Source organism: Eptatretus burgeri, chromosome 9, assembly GCF_056783735.1.
Source record: "Eptatretus burgeri isolate ZD-2024b chromosome 9, Ebu_testis_v1, whole genome shotgun sequence".
Classification (NCBI taxonomy): Eukaryota; Metazoa; Chordata; class Myxini; order Myxiniformes; family Myxinidae; genus Eptatretus; species Eptatretus burgeri.
Window position 1 is genome coordinate 102,671,664 of NC_140969.1, and position 14,661 is coordinate 102,686,324.

General features: G+C 43.4%; 2 protein-coding genes across 15 annotated transcripts in view; one reads left to right on the plus strand and one right to left on the minus strand.

Annotated features, from left to right (window-relative positions):
• The window catches only part of HYLS1 (HYLS1 centriolar and ciliogenesis associated), a 39,412-nt gene extending 26,493 nt beyond the window's left edge, over positions 1-12,919 (plus strand). For all 11 annotated transcript variants that reach the window (XM_085896402.1, XM_085896401.1, XM_085896404.1 and 8 more), the window contains 3 exons: positions 5,797-5,878; positions 11,395-11,427; positions 12,287-12,919. In XM_085896402.1, coding sequence (XP_085752528.1) covers positions 5,797-5,878; positions 11,395-11,427; positions 12,287-12,418 — 247 coding nt within the window. In that variant the 3' untranslated portion in view covers positions 12,419-12,919. The remainder of the gene's footprint in view (positions 1-5,796; positions 5,879-11,394; positions 11,428-12,286) is intronic.
• A 609-nt stretch (positions 12,920-13,528) lies between these two features.
• Positions 13,529-14,661, minus strand: part of LOC147020773 (5'-3' exonuclease PLD3-like) — a 72,092-nt gene continuing 70,959 nt past the window's right edge. For all 4 annotated transcript variants that reach the window (XM_085896392.1, XM_085896393.1, XM_085896395.1 and 1 more), the window contains one exon: positions 13,529-14,512. In XM_085896392.1, coding sequence (XP_085752518.1) covers positions 14,316-14,512 — 197 coding nt within the window. In that variant the 3' untranslated portion in view covers positions 13,529-14,315. The remainder of the gene's footprint in view (positions 14,513-14,661) is intronic.

The window sequence follows — 14,661 nt, forward strand, 5'->3', positions numbered from 1 at the left end:
TAAAGAAAGTTTAAACAACTTAATATGCATTTTGGTGATGTTGACATCTGAGTGAGAAAAATTCAAAAGTTTCAAAATGTTACATTTTACTCATTTGAAGTGGTGGATGAAACCTCGGCAATCAACACTGAACTTCACAGCGAAGTGGAAGTGATTTTATTTATTTATTTTTCCTAGCACCATATATAAGCAGCAAGGTTGGTTGATGAAGATGGATGGTGGGATGGCTGACCCGAGAGGTGCACACATTCACCTCCACTAACCTGGTTTTGAATCCCGGCCCAGCTAGACACTGTCATCTCAGGCTTTTACAAGTAGGGTGTGCACTGTCATTAAACGGGAATCCCGTTTGCTGGCATTAGTTGGTGGACGTTAACCCTTTGAACCCGAGCGGCCGCTTTACCAGTCGCTATTCAAACTTCCATATACTCGAGTGGCCGGTGTTTCAAAGTACACCGCTTTCAAATGTACCGAGTTATCGGTACATTCAAAGTACACTGCCCTCATGCCAAATAAATAACAATCCTCCAGCGCACAACATCACCTTGCAGCACATGGAGTTGGAATTGGGAGGGAGTGGTGTACAATAATTAATTAATTGCAGAATTGAAATATATAAATCGTAAAATAATTAATTTCTTAATCAATTGGCTAATAGCACACCGAAACCACCACTTTCATCCGAATCTGTAACTTTTTGAAAATTTAGTAAGTAATCGAAAAAATTAATAATTCATTGATTATTTATTCAATCAAAAATACCATTTATAGTCAAATCATTGTTCATGGTCATGTCCAAATATCGGCTTCCGAGCTCAAAAGGTGCTTGAGATATTGCCAGGATGAAAAAGTAGAATAAATAATTAATAAATCGTTCATTACATTATCAATTAATTGATGAATCAAAAAATAAACTTTTTTTTCACCAAAGCACTTCTTCACTTTTGTCCCCAAATTTCAGCTTCCGAGCTCAAAGGATGGCTCAGATATTGCCCGGACAAGCAAGAAAGAAAATTAATCGATTAATTGATTAATCAATTAAATGAAAAATACCCTTTATAGCCAAATCACTTGTTCATTGCCGTGTCCAAATATCAGCTTCCGAGCTTAAAAGGTGCCCGAGATATTGCCCAGATGAGAAATATAATAAATAAATCGATAATAATTAAGTAGTTAATCAATTAATTGATTAATCAATAAATCAAAAATACCGTTTTTGCCAAAGCACATCTTCACTTTTCTCCCCAAATTTCAGCTTCCGAGCTCAAAGGATGGCTGAGATATCGCCCGGACAAACAAACAAACAAATGAAATTGCTCATTGAGCAAGGAATTGCTGGAATAACTTTGTCATAATATCTCAATGATCTCTGAAAAAACAAAAACCTGGAAATAAATTTGGTTCTTATAAGTCGATAATGCTACTGTTTAATGAGTTATAGCACTTAGTTTGGTCATGATCATAACTTGGAAGTCAATCGGACTTGAAATAGCATTTTATCGCAATTTGAAAGTTTTGACCCAACCCCCCCCTCCCGATATTCGACCCCCGACCGCTAAGAAGGGTGTTGGTGTGACACCCCAATGAGACATATGGTTGGATGCAGTATTGGAAGATGCACATTTTGGATTTGGTTTGAAGTCTATACGACCATTTTAGCGGACATTATTGCGAAAATAAGAATTTCGGTTTTTCGGTGACCTTGACCTTGACCTTTGACCTAGATTCACCAAAAACGACAAGTGTCTAAGTTGTACCATGGCCGACATCTGTACCCAGTTTGGTCATGATCGCTGAAACGGTGTGGCTGCTGCAGGGAAAACAAACACACAGACAGACACACAGAATGACACACACAACCGACCAACATAATTGTCGAAATCCGAAGGATTCCGGCAATTAACAAACAAGCAGTCATAGACTGGTACTTACGAAATCGTCAACTTGACCTCTGACCTTGTCTAATAAAAGCTGTCTCTGGAGAAGGTAGCGACACAAACCAGAAGTTTCTACGATGATTCTGTACCAAACCATCAAAAATCGTAACGTCGACCGAAGCAAAAATCTCCATTTCTCCACGCAATTATTTTATCAATCACAAAACCGTAATATTCGGCCATCCACCAACAATCTTTACATAATCCGACGGCTCAGCGAGTCAGGCATGCGACGATAACCTTTATTGGGATAAAAAATGACTTTCAAACACCATCTTTATCGAAAACACCATCAGCGCGCACACGGAAAACCTTTACGTGACTCAACGACGCGTCTGCTCGAGCGCACTGCATCACGTGACGACCCGTGACGCGTCGAGTGAAATATTTTTTATACAATCTTAAAACGTCTCCAAAACATCCGATTTTTACCAGAATTTCGACAACCGAGTTTTAAGCGTCCTAAGCGATCGCAAAAACCGAAGACAAAATTAAAATCGAAGTTAAAACGAACTCATAATGTCGAGCGAAGCAAAAATACTCCATTTCTCCACATGAATTTACGGAATTATGTTTGACCTCACTGTGACCTTGACCTTTGACCGATTTTGACCAAAATCTAATCAGCGCTAGCCATCACCCTCCTGAATCACGTGGTGTAATTTGACATTCGTAGCTTCTTCCGTTCTCGAGTTATCGTGCCTACAAACAAACAGACACACAAACAAACAAACAGAAACGAAATCTTTAGATTTCGTAAGTAACAAACGGAGTGACAACTGAGTACTCCTTTGCGGCGCCCGGCGATGTCATGCAACGCCTGGATATGGAATTGTGCAGGAGCGATGTACAATCCACGACAGATCTGGTTCGGAAAACTTAGCTTTGATCGAGTTGAACGGAGCAGTTGCAGATTTGACCTACCGGCGGAGAAAACCCCGTACCCGGAGATTTACGGGCGCAAATAGTGAGGAGTCTTGGTTCCCTATATAGAGACTATTGTGCACTTTGGGGTACAAGCCCCATATTTGATACACATGTTCAGGACACATCTTTCAAATAAATCTCCATAACAGAGACATCTGGAAATTTTTTCATCAAGTGGCCATTTTCCAGGATGGCCACCAGCCAGGCCAACACACTTACATTTGCGTATAAACGAGCCCCAGATCTATTTTAAAAGGCTAGTTCTGGGTTTGTTTGTGTTTTTTTTTAAAACATGAGCAACTTGAATATTTCAATTTCATATTGGGTAAATGATCCATGCCTGCGAAGCAGTTGCCGTTTTCTAAAATGGCCACCAATATGGCGAACTTACAATGTAACTACAAAGTTATTTTTAGAGTTGACATTAGCACTTTGAGGGATCAGAATTGTTAAAATTCTAGTTCCTTTCCATTTTAAACAGAAACTTTGTACCAAACAAGCACCATTTTCCTTAATTCCTGCCTACTGTGTAAAGCTGTCTACTGTGTAAAGATTCGTATTGCCGCCGACAGAACGCATGCGCAATAACTATGGTAAACGGCTACATATACATGTATGTTTTCAGTGATGAGAAGTCTGAAACATGAAGTATCATTGCATTTTAAACAGATACAATCACTCAAACATCATCCACAAAAAGACTTCAGTATGGCCTTCCATATTCATGTTTACCTGTTGAAAATCTCGGGAATGGGCTTGATCTTTGAATGTAGCGAAATTTGTAGAAGTATACGGTATAGATTCGTACCATTATCTTTTGGTGGAAAAGCCACGATGTTGTTTCTTATGGATTGATTTGATTCTTAAACATTTGTGAAAAGCTTTGGTTGACTGATTGCTTGGACGCAACTGATGTTGAGTAATCTACTGATGTGGACCTGCGACTGGGGTTATGGATCCGCCATTTGGAGAGGTTCTGGGCTGAAAGTATCGAAACCTCGAGGAAGAACGGTGCCCAGCTGATGATCCATGCGGTCGGAAAAGTGTGCGTGCGTGCGTGCGTGCGTGTCCATAGCTCCACAACCATGAAACCTAGCAGCCTGAAACTTTGCATGCATATTAAGGGAACTCCAAGGAAGGGCAAGAGTGAAACTTTGGTGTTTGGGTTAATTAAAACACCTCCTTTGAAGATAATTAATGGCCTGATTTAATTATATCCTTCATCATGCATATCCTCAGCCACCTCGCTCTCTGGGTTCTTGAGGCATATCCTGGGTTACCTCGCTGGGGTCTGAAGCCGCCATGTTTTTTGGCCTGCTCAATCATGCACTGACTTGGAACAGACTGTAACGATTTCCTTATGATTTCCCCCCCCCTTCCCCCTCCTTTCCACTTTCCTAACTGGTATTATCAAATGCCTGTTCATCATCGCTACGAATCGCTGGGTACATTGCAATGCTTATGAACGCTTGGAGACGCCAGTGTTCATGGGTTTGTGTCATTTCCGCACATGCCATGACCTCGGGAATCTCTTAATCTGAGCCAAATTACAAAATTTAATCTCCAGAATTGAACTTAGCAGCAGTTCCGACTCCTACAAAAAGTGTTCATTTGTCGGTCAGACATAGTTTGGACATTCAGACCTAGCTATCACTTGCCAAGCCAGCTGGCCTTTTCAACCACTTAATTGGAGTGCTTGCTTGAGTTCTTAAGTCACGTGCCAAGCGCCCTCCAGTTGATGGCGGTCTAGTTCGTGTCCCGATCGGGATGTACAGTCGGCAGTGGCCACAAGGTAGATCTTATTCTGCGAACGCGTTTTTTGCTACCGTGCAGATTTCATCGAACAACAACAATACTACATCATTCTTAGCAAATCGTTCACTCGCTGTGGACGCTTTTGCCGTACCACGTCGTCCTGAGCGAGTGGTTCGTGCTCCGTCGTCCTGAGCGAGTGGTTCGTGCTCTGTCATCCTGAGCGAGTGGCTCGTGCTCTGTCGTCCTGAGCAAGTGGATCTTGCTGAGCATGATCCCGACTGCATGAGAAGTTCCAAGGTGCGGAGGGAGATTGAGAATGTCCTGAAATGTTACAAGGAGGTCGGCGAACAGAAAATTAAGGCAGCCACTCGTCTCCATTATGAAGTTCTTCAAAAAAAATCCCAAGCGATTCAGCCTCCATTTCATCTTCTGAGCCTTCAACCTCCACTGGGCAGCCTGCCACACCTGAACAAGCCTACTGCCACAAGCAATATATGTACTGTATCCAACCCCAATCATGACAACACTTTTTGAAAAGCAATTAATTTTAATGTTTTTATTTGTTATCCGTTTTATTGACATTGTTTACTGATTTTTTTTTTTTTGCCCCTCCTCACTCTCCCCCCTGCTTCCTTGCTCCCCCACCCCTCCTCGGTCTCCCTATCCTCTCCCTCATCCAATTAGTGTACCCGTCATCCGAATGTGGTTATCTCTGCACGTGGCCGGGCGGTGGTTGTGTCCAGACAGTTGTTATGTCCGGATGGACCCTCCCCTCATGCTGCCTTCCCTTTTGGCACCCCTCCTCACTCCCCTCCCCACCCTTCTCCATCACCCCCCCACCCCTCCTCGCTCCCCCACCCTGCCTCAATCCCCTTCCCTCCTCTCCCCTCCCTTAATGTCCCCATCAGCAAAGCGATGGGTTATATTTGCTAGTTATCATATTATCATTATGTCGAATTATCATTAACAATAGAGTGTAATTAATGGACGTACTCACATTCTGTGTGGAGAGATGACAAACCAACAAATGGACTCAAATGCCATCCCCTCTCTGGTGATGGTAAAAATTGAATATTTCAAGAAACCGTTGTGCATAATTGTTTTCGTACCCCAAGCTACCGTGCAATTTGTACATCTCACGATAGCACTGCAATGCTTTTGTTATCCTATCCGGCAGGTATTTTCAGTACAAGGAGGAGTGGGAGAATTTCCAGCCACCAGGAGAAAATCCCAGGAAGCACCTCAGATGGCAAATTAGGGTGAGGGTTTGTGATGTCACATGGCACGGCACCAAATTTCATGTTTTATAGTTTTAAAAACTTTTATTGTACTTTCTGGATTGGCTCGGCGAAGCCGAGTGGTTCCACAACATATTGAGGTGCATTTGATCTTGATAAAAAGCTCTGACTGGTTAAATCGTATGAACGAGCCATACAAATCGCACCGCTTGCACCTGTGCACGCCAGCCTCGTAAACCACGAAACAAGAGTTGAGGTGCAATGATTTTTGAGCATTCTCAGCAGCACCTGTTTCAATGATTATTTTAGCCACGTTTTCATCAATAAGACAAAACTAGTTGATGCAAATTGAATTGAAGGCCATCTCCTCGGAGTGAACCTAAAAATGCAAGTGGGTGATTAATGGTACTCCGTAACAAGAGACAAGCTGTGAATCGTGTGAGCTGCACAGTGATTGTATGTTGACCGTTGAAACATTTGCACACCAATATATGTTGGTCTTAAGGTTGGTGTTGGCTTTGTGGTTGAGGGGGCTGGGTTGAGACCTTAGGGTCCTGAGTTTGAGGCTCTATTTTTTACCTTTGAATTAACACCAGGTGAAGTTGACTCAGCCTGTCATCCTTCTGAGGTCAGAAAAATGAGTATCAGCTTGCTGGGATCCTGTGTCGGAGTGGCGACCCGTCCAGAATTGTGCCCAATAGCCCAGGAGACTGCTTAGGCAGCACCAACACTCTGCACAGAGTATGGTCCCGATGGATGGATGGACAGCCTACTCAATGTTCCCTCGAAACTCTAAAGGATGGCATGTCATGATTTGGCATCCAACCTGGAAGTGTCAGTATTATTTTGTGATCAGGTCATGCTCCCTTGAGAAGTGTGCCTGGACTTTCCAACTTGGAAGAGCGTGGGGTTGAGTTGTCCTGCAATATCATATTTTAGATTAGAGAGAAGAGTAGGAGTGATGGAGAGAACAATTTATCTTTTGTTTTGCCAAGTCGATAGCAATGCAAACAAGAGTTCTTGCTGGCCACAAATCACGATGGCAAACCCATCACAACATGTGACAAGAGTGACACATCCTGATGGCTTTGTTGTATGCATGGTCGAGGCCCATAGAAGAGCTGGAGCAGTAAAGAATGGAAGAAAATGGAAAGGGGGAAATACTAACAGCAGAGAAGTGAGAGTGAGATCAATGGGAGGAGGCGAAGGACACATCTAGGTGAACGAGCTGCACATGTGAAACACAGGAGGAAGGGGACTGGAACAATGACACGAAAAGGAACAAATCAAATGATGGAGAGGGGAGTGGAGGGAACCAACAAACTCAGAGGTGATTAAGGGGAGGATGGAAAGAAAAAAAAAACCCTGGAAAAAGGGAGTGTTTGGTTGGAAATGGGGTAATTTGGGGGTAGTAGGGATCATGAATATGGATGGAGGAATGTACCGCAATGTGCACAATTCATGAGCTCAGAAATGTGTGCAGTTGGTGAACTACCTAAGGTAGTGTTCCATCATTATAGGTAGCTGATGAAAACTGTTCTTGCTCAGCACACACATTCCCTTGCTCATACTTCTAGACTGTCATATTGTGAGTTTGTTTGTTTTTTCTCACCGAATGTCCATAATCCTTTGCGACAGGAAAAGCTGGTTTGGAAGCAGAAATATTTTGTTTCCTGATAACAACCCAGCGTTGATTTTAATAATACACACACTTATCCCCCCAGAAATTATATTTATGAATTTGTTTTGTTCCCAAGGATCAGACGTTAGTTGCGTTGGTTTGAGGGGGGGGGTTTTTTCCAAGTTATAAAATGCAATTCCCATTGAGTTATGAATAATACACCGCCGTAAAGACCGAGCCGAGCGTTATATATGAATATATATATATATATATATATATATATATATATATATATATATATATATATATATATATATATATATATATATATATAATGCCTGGTGTTGGCGCAGTGGTGAGGGCAGCGGCTTGGGATCCAAAAGGTCCTGAGTTCAAGCCCCGTTGGGCCACTGAATTAATACACCAGGGGGTTGACTCAGCCTGTCATCCTTCCGAGGTCGGCGAAATGAGTACCAGTGTACTGGGCCGGTGTATACTCCGGTTAAAATAGGTGTACCATATCCCTGTGTCGTAAGAGGCGACCAGGGTTGCGTCAGGAAGGGCATCCGGCATAAAACATGTGCCAAATCACAATGCGGATCATATGGATGATCCGCTGTGGCGACCCCTAACGGGAGCAGCCGAAAGAAGAAGAAGATATATATATGTATATATATGTATATATATATATATATATATATATATATATATATATATATATATATATATATATATATATATATATATATATATATATATATATATATATATATATATATATATATATTGTTGTGGTTGACCAAATTCGCAAACCACCATTCAGGTCCCTAAGGTGAGATATCTCGGTAAGTATATGTGTAGTTAGGCCCAAACCCGTTGTCTGGAGGGAATAAATGTCATTCATGAGGGCTGTGACTCTTCAGGATAGCCGTTTTTCTTTTATTATCTTTATTTTGGACCAACCGCCATTATTACCACCACCAACCACGTCTCAACAGCCATCACAACAACCACCAACCACAACGCCGCTTCACCACAACCGCCACGACCTTTACCGTCACAACTCGCCACCATCGCATCACCGTCATCTCGCGCCACTCGTGGGCACCGATGCTGGACTCGTGTAGAGCGCGCACCGAGCAGCGTGTTCAAAAGCATCGCGGACTTTCCGCAGAAAAACGGATCAAAAAGGGCTCACGCCCACTTTTGTTCCGTCCAATCGGTGAGCGAGGGGCGGTTTGGCCCCGCCTCCAGGGCGTTGGAGGGCGGTCGCTATATGCAAATTCATGGATCAAAAAGCATTCACGCCCACTTTTCCTCGGGCCAATGGGGAGCGAGGTGAAAGGTCGGAGGCAGAGGGTCAAAGATGAAAGAGCGAAGCCACGGGGCTTATAAAAACGACTGCGTTCGTCAGGCAGTTGAGTTCGCAGGAGGAAGAGTTGAGTTGGAAGCGGAGGAAGAGTTCAGTGCAGTTGGGAGTTCGCGGAGTCGGAGTGAAGAGGACGGAGCTGTGGAGAGGCAGCGGCGAAGGCGGACGAGGGGGTGCTCGCGTCGGATTCGGGGAACTGCGGAGAGAAAGGCCGGCGGTGCGACTGAGGTCGTGGTGGAGACGCTCGTCGCGGGACCCGCGATTTTGTGAAATCCTCCTTTCCCCGAGCATCAGCAACCCCCTCCTGTTTCCCCCCGCGCTGAGATAGTGCGACAAAAGGGGGCCCCCTTCCTACCCCCTACCAGACACTGTCCGCGAGGCCCGCGGAGTTGAGGCACCACCGCCGCTCCGCGTCTCATCATCAGACGGGTAGGCCCGACACGGTCTCGGCCCCAGGCCCGCCTACCCCCTCATCCTGGAGGGTGGTTCTCTTTTCTTTTGCTTTGGGAATGTGTGTTGTCGGCGCCGTCTGTGAAGTAAAATTGTATAAGTGTTGCCGAGTGCCCGGTAGTCGGATAGATCTGCATTGTCGCATTTGCTTTTTGTCTTCTTCTTTTCCATGTGCTTTTGGTGGAATTGTATATGTGTGCTTTCCGTTCATCGCGAAATAAATGTGCTTATTATTGAACTGTTTTCCCGCTTCGCTTCGTCATTTCTTTCATTGAACCCTCATCTTGCTTCACGTAAAGGGTTGGTCGTGGGTTAAGACGCCCGATAATTAATCGAACCGTCGAGGTCGACGAATAACACCGCTCGGTTATCCCGATAGTACGGAACGGGTCGCTTAAGTGGCCCGTGTCCGAAGTCGACCTGCGGCGAGGTGCGATCGCCCGGTCTACCCTCCGTGTGGGTACTTAGGTAGGTCGAATTTGGCGAGCAACCCTATCCCACGCGGGGGCTGATTGGCACGATCGCGGTGAGACCGAAAGGTCCACCCGTGACTGGTTCCCGGCGTTAGTCCGAGAGGGTCACGACTGGATTGTCCGTCCAGTGGGCGACGTGCCGCGATTCGAGTTACGTGGCCGTTCGCACGCCGGCGGGCGCGAATCCGCGTCTATATATATATATATATATATATATATATATATATATATATATATATATATATATATATATATATATATATATATATATATATATATATATATATATATAAATATATATATATAAATATATAAATATATATATATATATATATATATATATATATATATATATATATATATATATATATATATATATATATATATATATATATATATATATATATATATATATATATATAACGCCATACTGATGTCCCAGCTAAAAAAAAAGCATGAAGGAGGGATGGACGGAGAAATCTGGTTACTTGAATATATCGATTGAGCAGGAGTTCCATTTTCATTGCATATTGAACCACTGTTCGTGTGGCTTTTAGCTGCTTGAATGTTTAACTCTTCGGTTATTTCCGGTTGTTGGCACAACATTACAGAATCTGCACTGTCATGGTGTTAAATTAGTATTCCCATCGAGGCAGTAATGTGTGCGCCATCCATCAGAAGTTGTTAAGCCGGAGGACCTGTCTGCCAGCATCAGTCGTTGGTGAACCTTGAAGATCCCACGGTTATTTTTGCAGAGAGTAGCAGAGTTATCGGTTTCACCCTGAACATATTACAAAATTCCAGCCTTGACGACGGCCTTTCGTATTCATCACAAGACTGAGTAGCATCGTTGGCTGAGGGCACGGTTGTTCCCTCTGCAGGTTACGGCAGGAATTTGTAATTTGGTCACTGTGCCAGTGATAGCTTGCCCTACTCTTCAAAAAGGACACCGTGGGATCTTTAACGTCCACCAGCTAATGCCGGCAGACAGGATACCCAGTTTAACATCCATCCAGGGTACGGCACATTCATTGATGAATTACGCTGCCTGCGAGACACCAGGATGACAGTTTGTAGCTGGGCCGAGATTCAAACCCAGGCTAGACTGCTCACAGGTGAGTGTGCTTACCTCCAGGCCATCCTGCTGCCAGCCCTTTGCATTGACTGACTGCGAGGAAGGAAATCACAATCCCACCAGCATAACCCCTCACCAAGAGCCTGCTTCTGCAGCACCCGACGCTCTGTGAAGAGTACGGTCCGATGATCCCGATGAATGAGTTGCACATGCCGTGGTTGTGAAGATCTGACATCTGTTGACTAATCATCTAATCAAATCAAAATCATATTCCAGCATCCCAAATGCATTGCTTCCGCAAGAGTAAGACTTGATGTCATGCATTTGCAAATACTTTAAGGGAAAAACAAAAGTGTACACTAACTACTTCCTTGTGAGAATGGTTCATGTTTTTGTGTTTTTTTGACTCTGTACGGAACGAAAACAATTTGCGGAGTACTCGTTTGGATGTTTGCAGGTGTAAGTCGAACCACTTGTACTGTACTTTGTGCGTTAGAAAGTTCTCTGCCGAGAACTTCAACGTTCCCCTTTTTTTTTTTTTTTTTCCAGGAGCAGATGTGGTACAAAGATGAGGTTTTTCAGGTATTTCCAAACACACACATTCACAGCTTAATAGAGAACTGCTTATTTGAAACCAAATTAAAAATATATATATATATATATATATATATTTATTTTAATAGTGCACTTATCTGTTGCTCGTATCTGAGTGTAGGGACCAAAAGTGCGACGGAATGCAAACAATGCCTGCCAACTTGCTCCTGGCAACTTTTTAACCTTATTGCTCGCGGGAATTTAATAATTTATTGTTTACTTCGAAGTCTTGTTTGACAGTGCTTGCCAGAAATGCAAGGAGCCATCTGCATATTATGTATGTAGATTAAAAAAAAAGAAGAAGAAAAGGCCTTGGGTGGTTGTCTTCTTCTCCTCCCCCTCCTCCTCTTACGAAGTGTGAGCTGCAATGGCACCAACCTTCTGACCATAATAGTCCTCCACTTCCCCCTGTCCTCAGCCGACTCTCTTAATTCTCCAACCATCCAACCTTAAAGATATTCCTCCTCACACACAATCTTCCCAACTCAACTCCAACGACCTCTTTTCATCCCTCAACCCATCCACTCTCTTTGCCATTCTCTCTTCCCCCATCCACACCATGTGCCCAGCCCACTTCAGCCAGCTTTTCACCGATCTCCCCGTCAAGCTCACCCAGGCGATCATATGCTAAAATTAATGAAAGGGAGGGAGCAGATTGGTGGAAGAAAATGGGAGGAAAGGCGGGGGTAAAAATCCAACTCGTTAAGCACATACATTACATGTACAGTTTCTTTGTGCAAATGATTATAAATGCCACAAGTAACCTGTCAATGAGTTCTTACCATTACTCGGTTTATAAATAACACAAGGACATTGCAGGCGTTACACTTATCAACCCCCTCCCCAGAAACCCCAGCATGCGGTGACGCTGAACCATTATGTCGTACCCACGGAGAAGAAACGGCTCGCTCTCAGGTGGGAGGTGCGCCACGACCTGGCGCAGGGTATCATGCCACGGTCGTTTTACTCGCCTCTCTAGCACAGACCACCGTTGGTGCTCAGAGCTTGCTCTGTGAAGGAAGAATCAAAATGATGTCCTCAACCAGCAGGATAGATTTCCATCAGAGGTGTTTGCTTGGAGACGTGGACAAAACATTGGGTTGTGATGATTGTTCTTCACGACTTGAGGGACTGTGAGTGACTCCCACCAAAATAAATGTACTCCTCATCCCATCAAAAAAAAGAAAGTATACTTGCTTTTAAATTAAATTGTCATCATTTCATTTTTTTTAGAAATTATAATGCAGTCTTTGATTTGCTGTCATTGGTTTACCTCCTTTGCTGAAATGTTAATGGAAAGAGTGACGGTAGGAGTGAAGGGTGGATGGGTAAGTGAAGTTCTTCCACACCGAGCTGTTAATCCCTGAATGAATGTTGTTTTTTTTTGGCAATGTTTAGTGGTTGTGATGAAACTGTGACGCAACACTTTGTTTCGAGCTTCGTTAATCACCAGGAAGACTCTCGTAACAGAGTTTGTCATTCTTGCTCAAATCGGAAAGTATACATCTTCTTTGGGATCGCACAACATGGCTCTTCGCCAAAGAAAGATTTTCATGTAAAAGATGGAAGAACAAAAACAAAGTAGTTCTCTCCGTGTTATTCCATCATTCTGTATTGCCACTTCTTTTCCTGCTTCATTTGTTGAGAGGCCTCTGCATATTACGTACACAGATGCCAAAAAAATTTTTTTAACTCCTTCTCATCCCCCTCCCGACTTCCATTCCAGTACTGAAGGAAACGTTTCCTTCCTCTCCCCCTTCCTCCCCACTCTTATAGTGCAGATCCAGTAACTTGGTAATATAATTATACAGCTTTTGTATGCCGTCTTTCATTGTATCGAGATATTTTCCTCTGTTGCTGCATTTTCAGTGCTCCGAGCTTGCTCCGTTGAGGCCGGACCAAAATGATGTCCGCAACCAGCTCGACAGATTTCCGTCGGTGTATTTGTTCTTTTTTTTTGTAATGCTCCTCATCCCAGGGCCACGGACGGCCTCTCCCCCAGATGTTTTATTTATTGAGTGCAATACTTAACGTGCATACTTCCTGCAGTGTTTTTCTTCATTCATTTGTGTGTATAAAGCACAAAAGGTTTGATCATCATAATAAAGTCAGTTTATTTGCAATGCAACGTACTTGTCCTAAAACACGCCATTGTTAAACTTTAAAAACATGCTCTTGCTAAAATTTGTAAACAAAGAAACAAACCACCAATCCCTTCTGTGCAGTGGATGGCCTTGACGAGCTCTTGGCAATGCAAGCAGCACATGTTTTGCATCAACACAAAGTTGTTTGGTTTCGGTTTTTCTTTAGACGTGCCTGATAGTTGGACAGTACATTTGTATAAAAGTGTTAGATTGTTTGTCAACCAGAATGGTGTGAAGGAGTCTGTTTTTAATAATCCAGTGTTTGCATCCAAGCCGGCCCAGCCAGGTTGCTGAATGGGATCATCCGAGATTTGTGCATCGAGGCATCCATTTCCAGGATTCACGTCACACGTAACTTACTCGCTTTTCTTCTCAAAACTATTACGGACCTGTGAGGTTATGGTGAAGTGAGTATTTTTATTTGGTGAACATTGGCATTGTTTTTAATGATGTTTCTTTTACCAACCACATTTTAAGGTAAGACGAGAGGCCATTTTCCATTTCACAGTTTTGTGATCACGAAAACGTTTGTTTTTGAAAAATGTGAAGAAATTTGGGAACGTGATGACATTTCTTTTAGCCACCCTGGCCGAGAGCTCCACCCTACCTATCATGTTGGTGAAGCGAGAAGGTGAACGTCCAATTTAAGTAAAGTATAGACCCTCTATCCCAGGAAGCCTCTCTGGCTTCCTGTGGATGCCAGTGTGCAGTATAAACAGGCCGATGGAGCTTTCAGGGATGTCTGCACACCCGTTGGAGATCGGCGAGTGTGGAAGGTGCAACGGTGAAAGGCGAGTTCCAGTCTCTCAGGAACACAGCACGCATCTGTTCCTGCACGGTGAGACCTTGGCCCAATGAAGCCGTCTGGTTAATGACCAGGGCAACGCCAGCCGTGTTCGTGAAATAGTCCTTCGACCAGTTGGATGTGCCTGTGGATAAAGTCACCAATGGCTATTAGGTTGCAAATAATTATACATTTGAATGTATTAAATGTGACTGTCTCTAGTATGTAAATTTTGTAGTTGTCAACTCTCAGTGAGGGGAATTGTTGATACATTTGATAAGCATTATTTTTCGC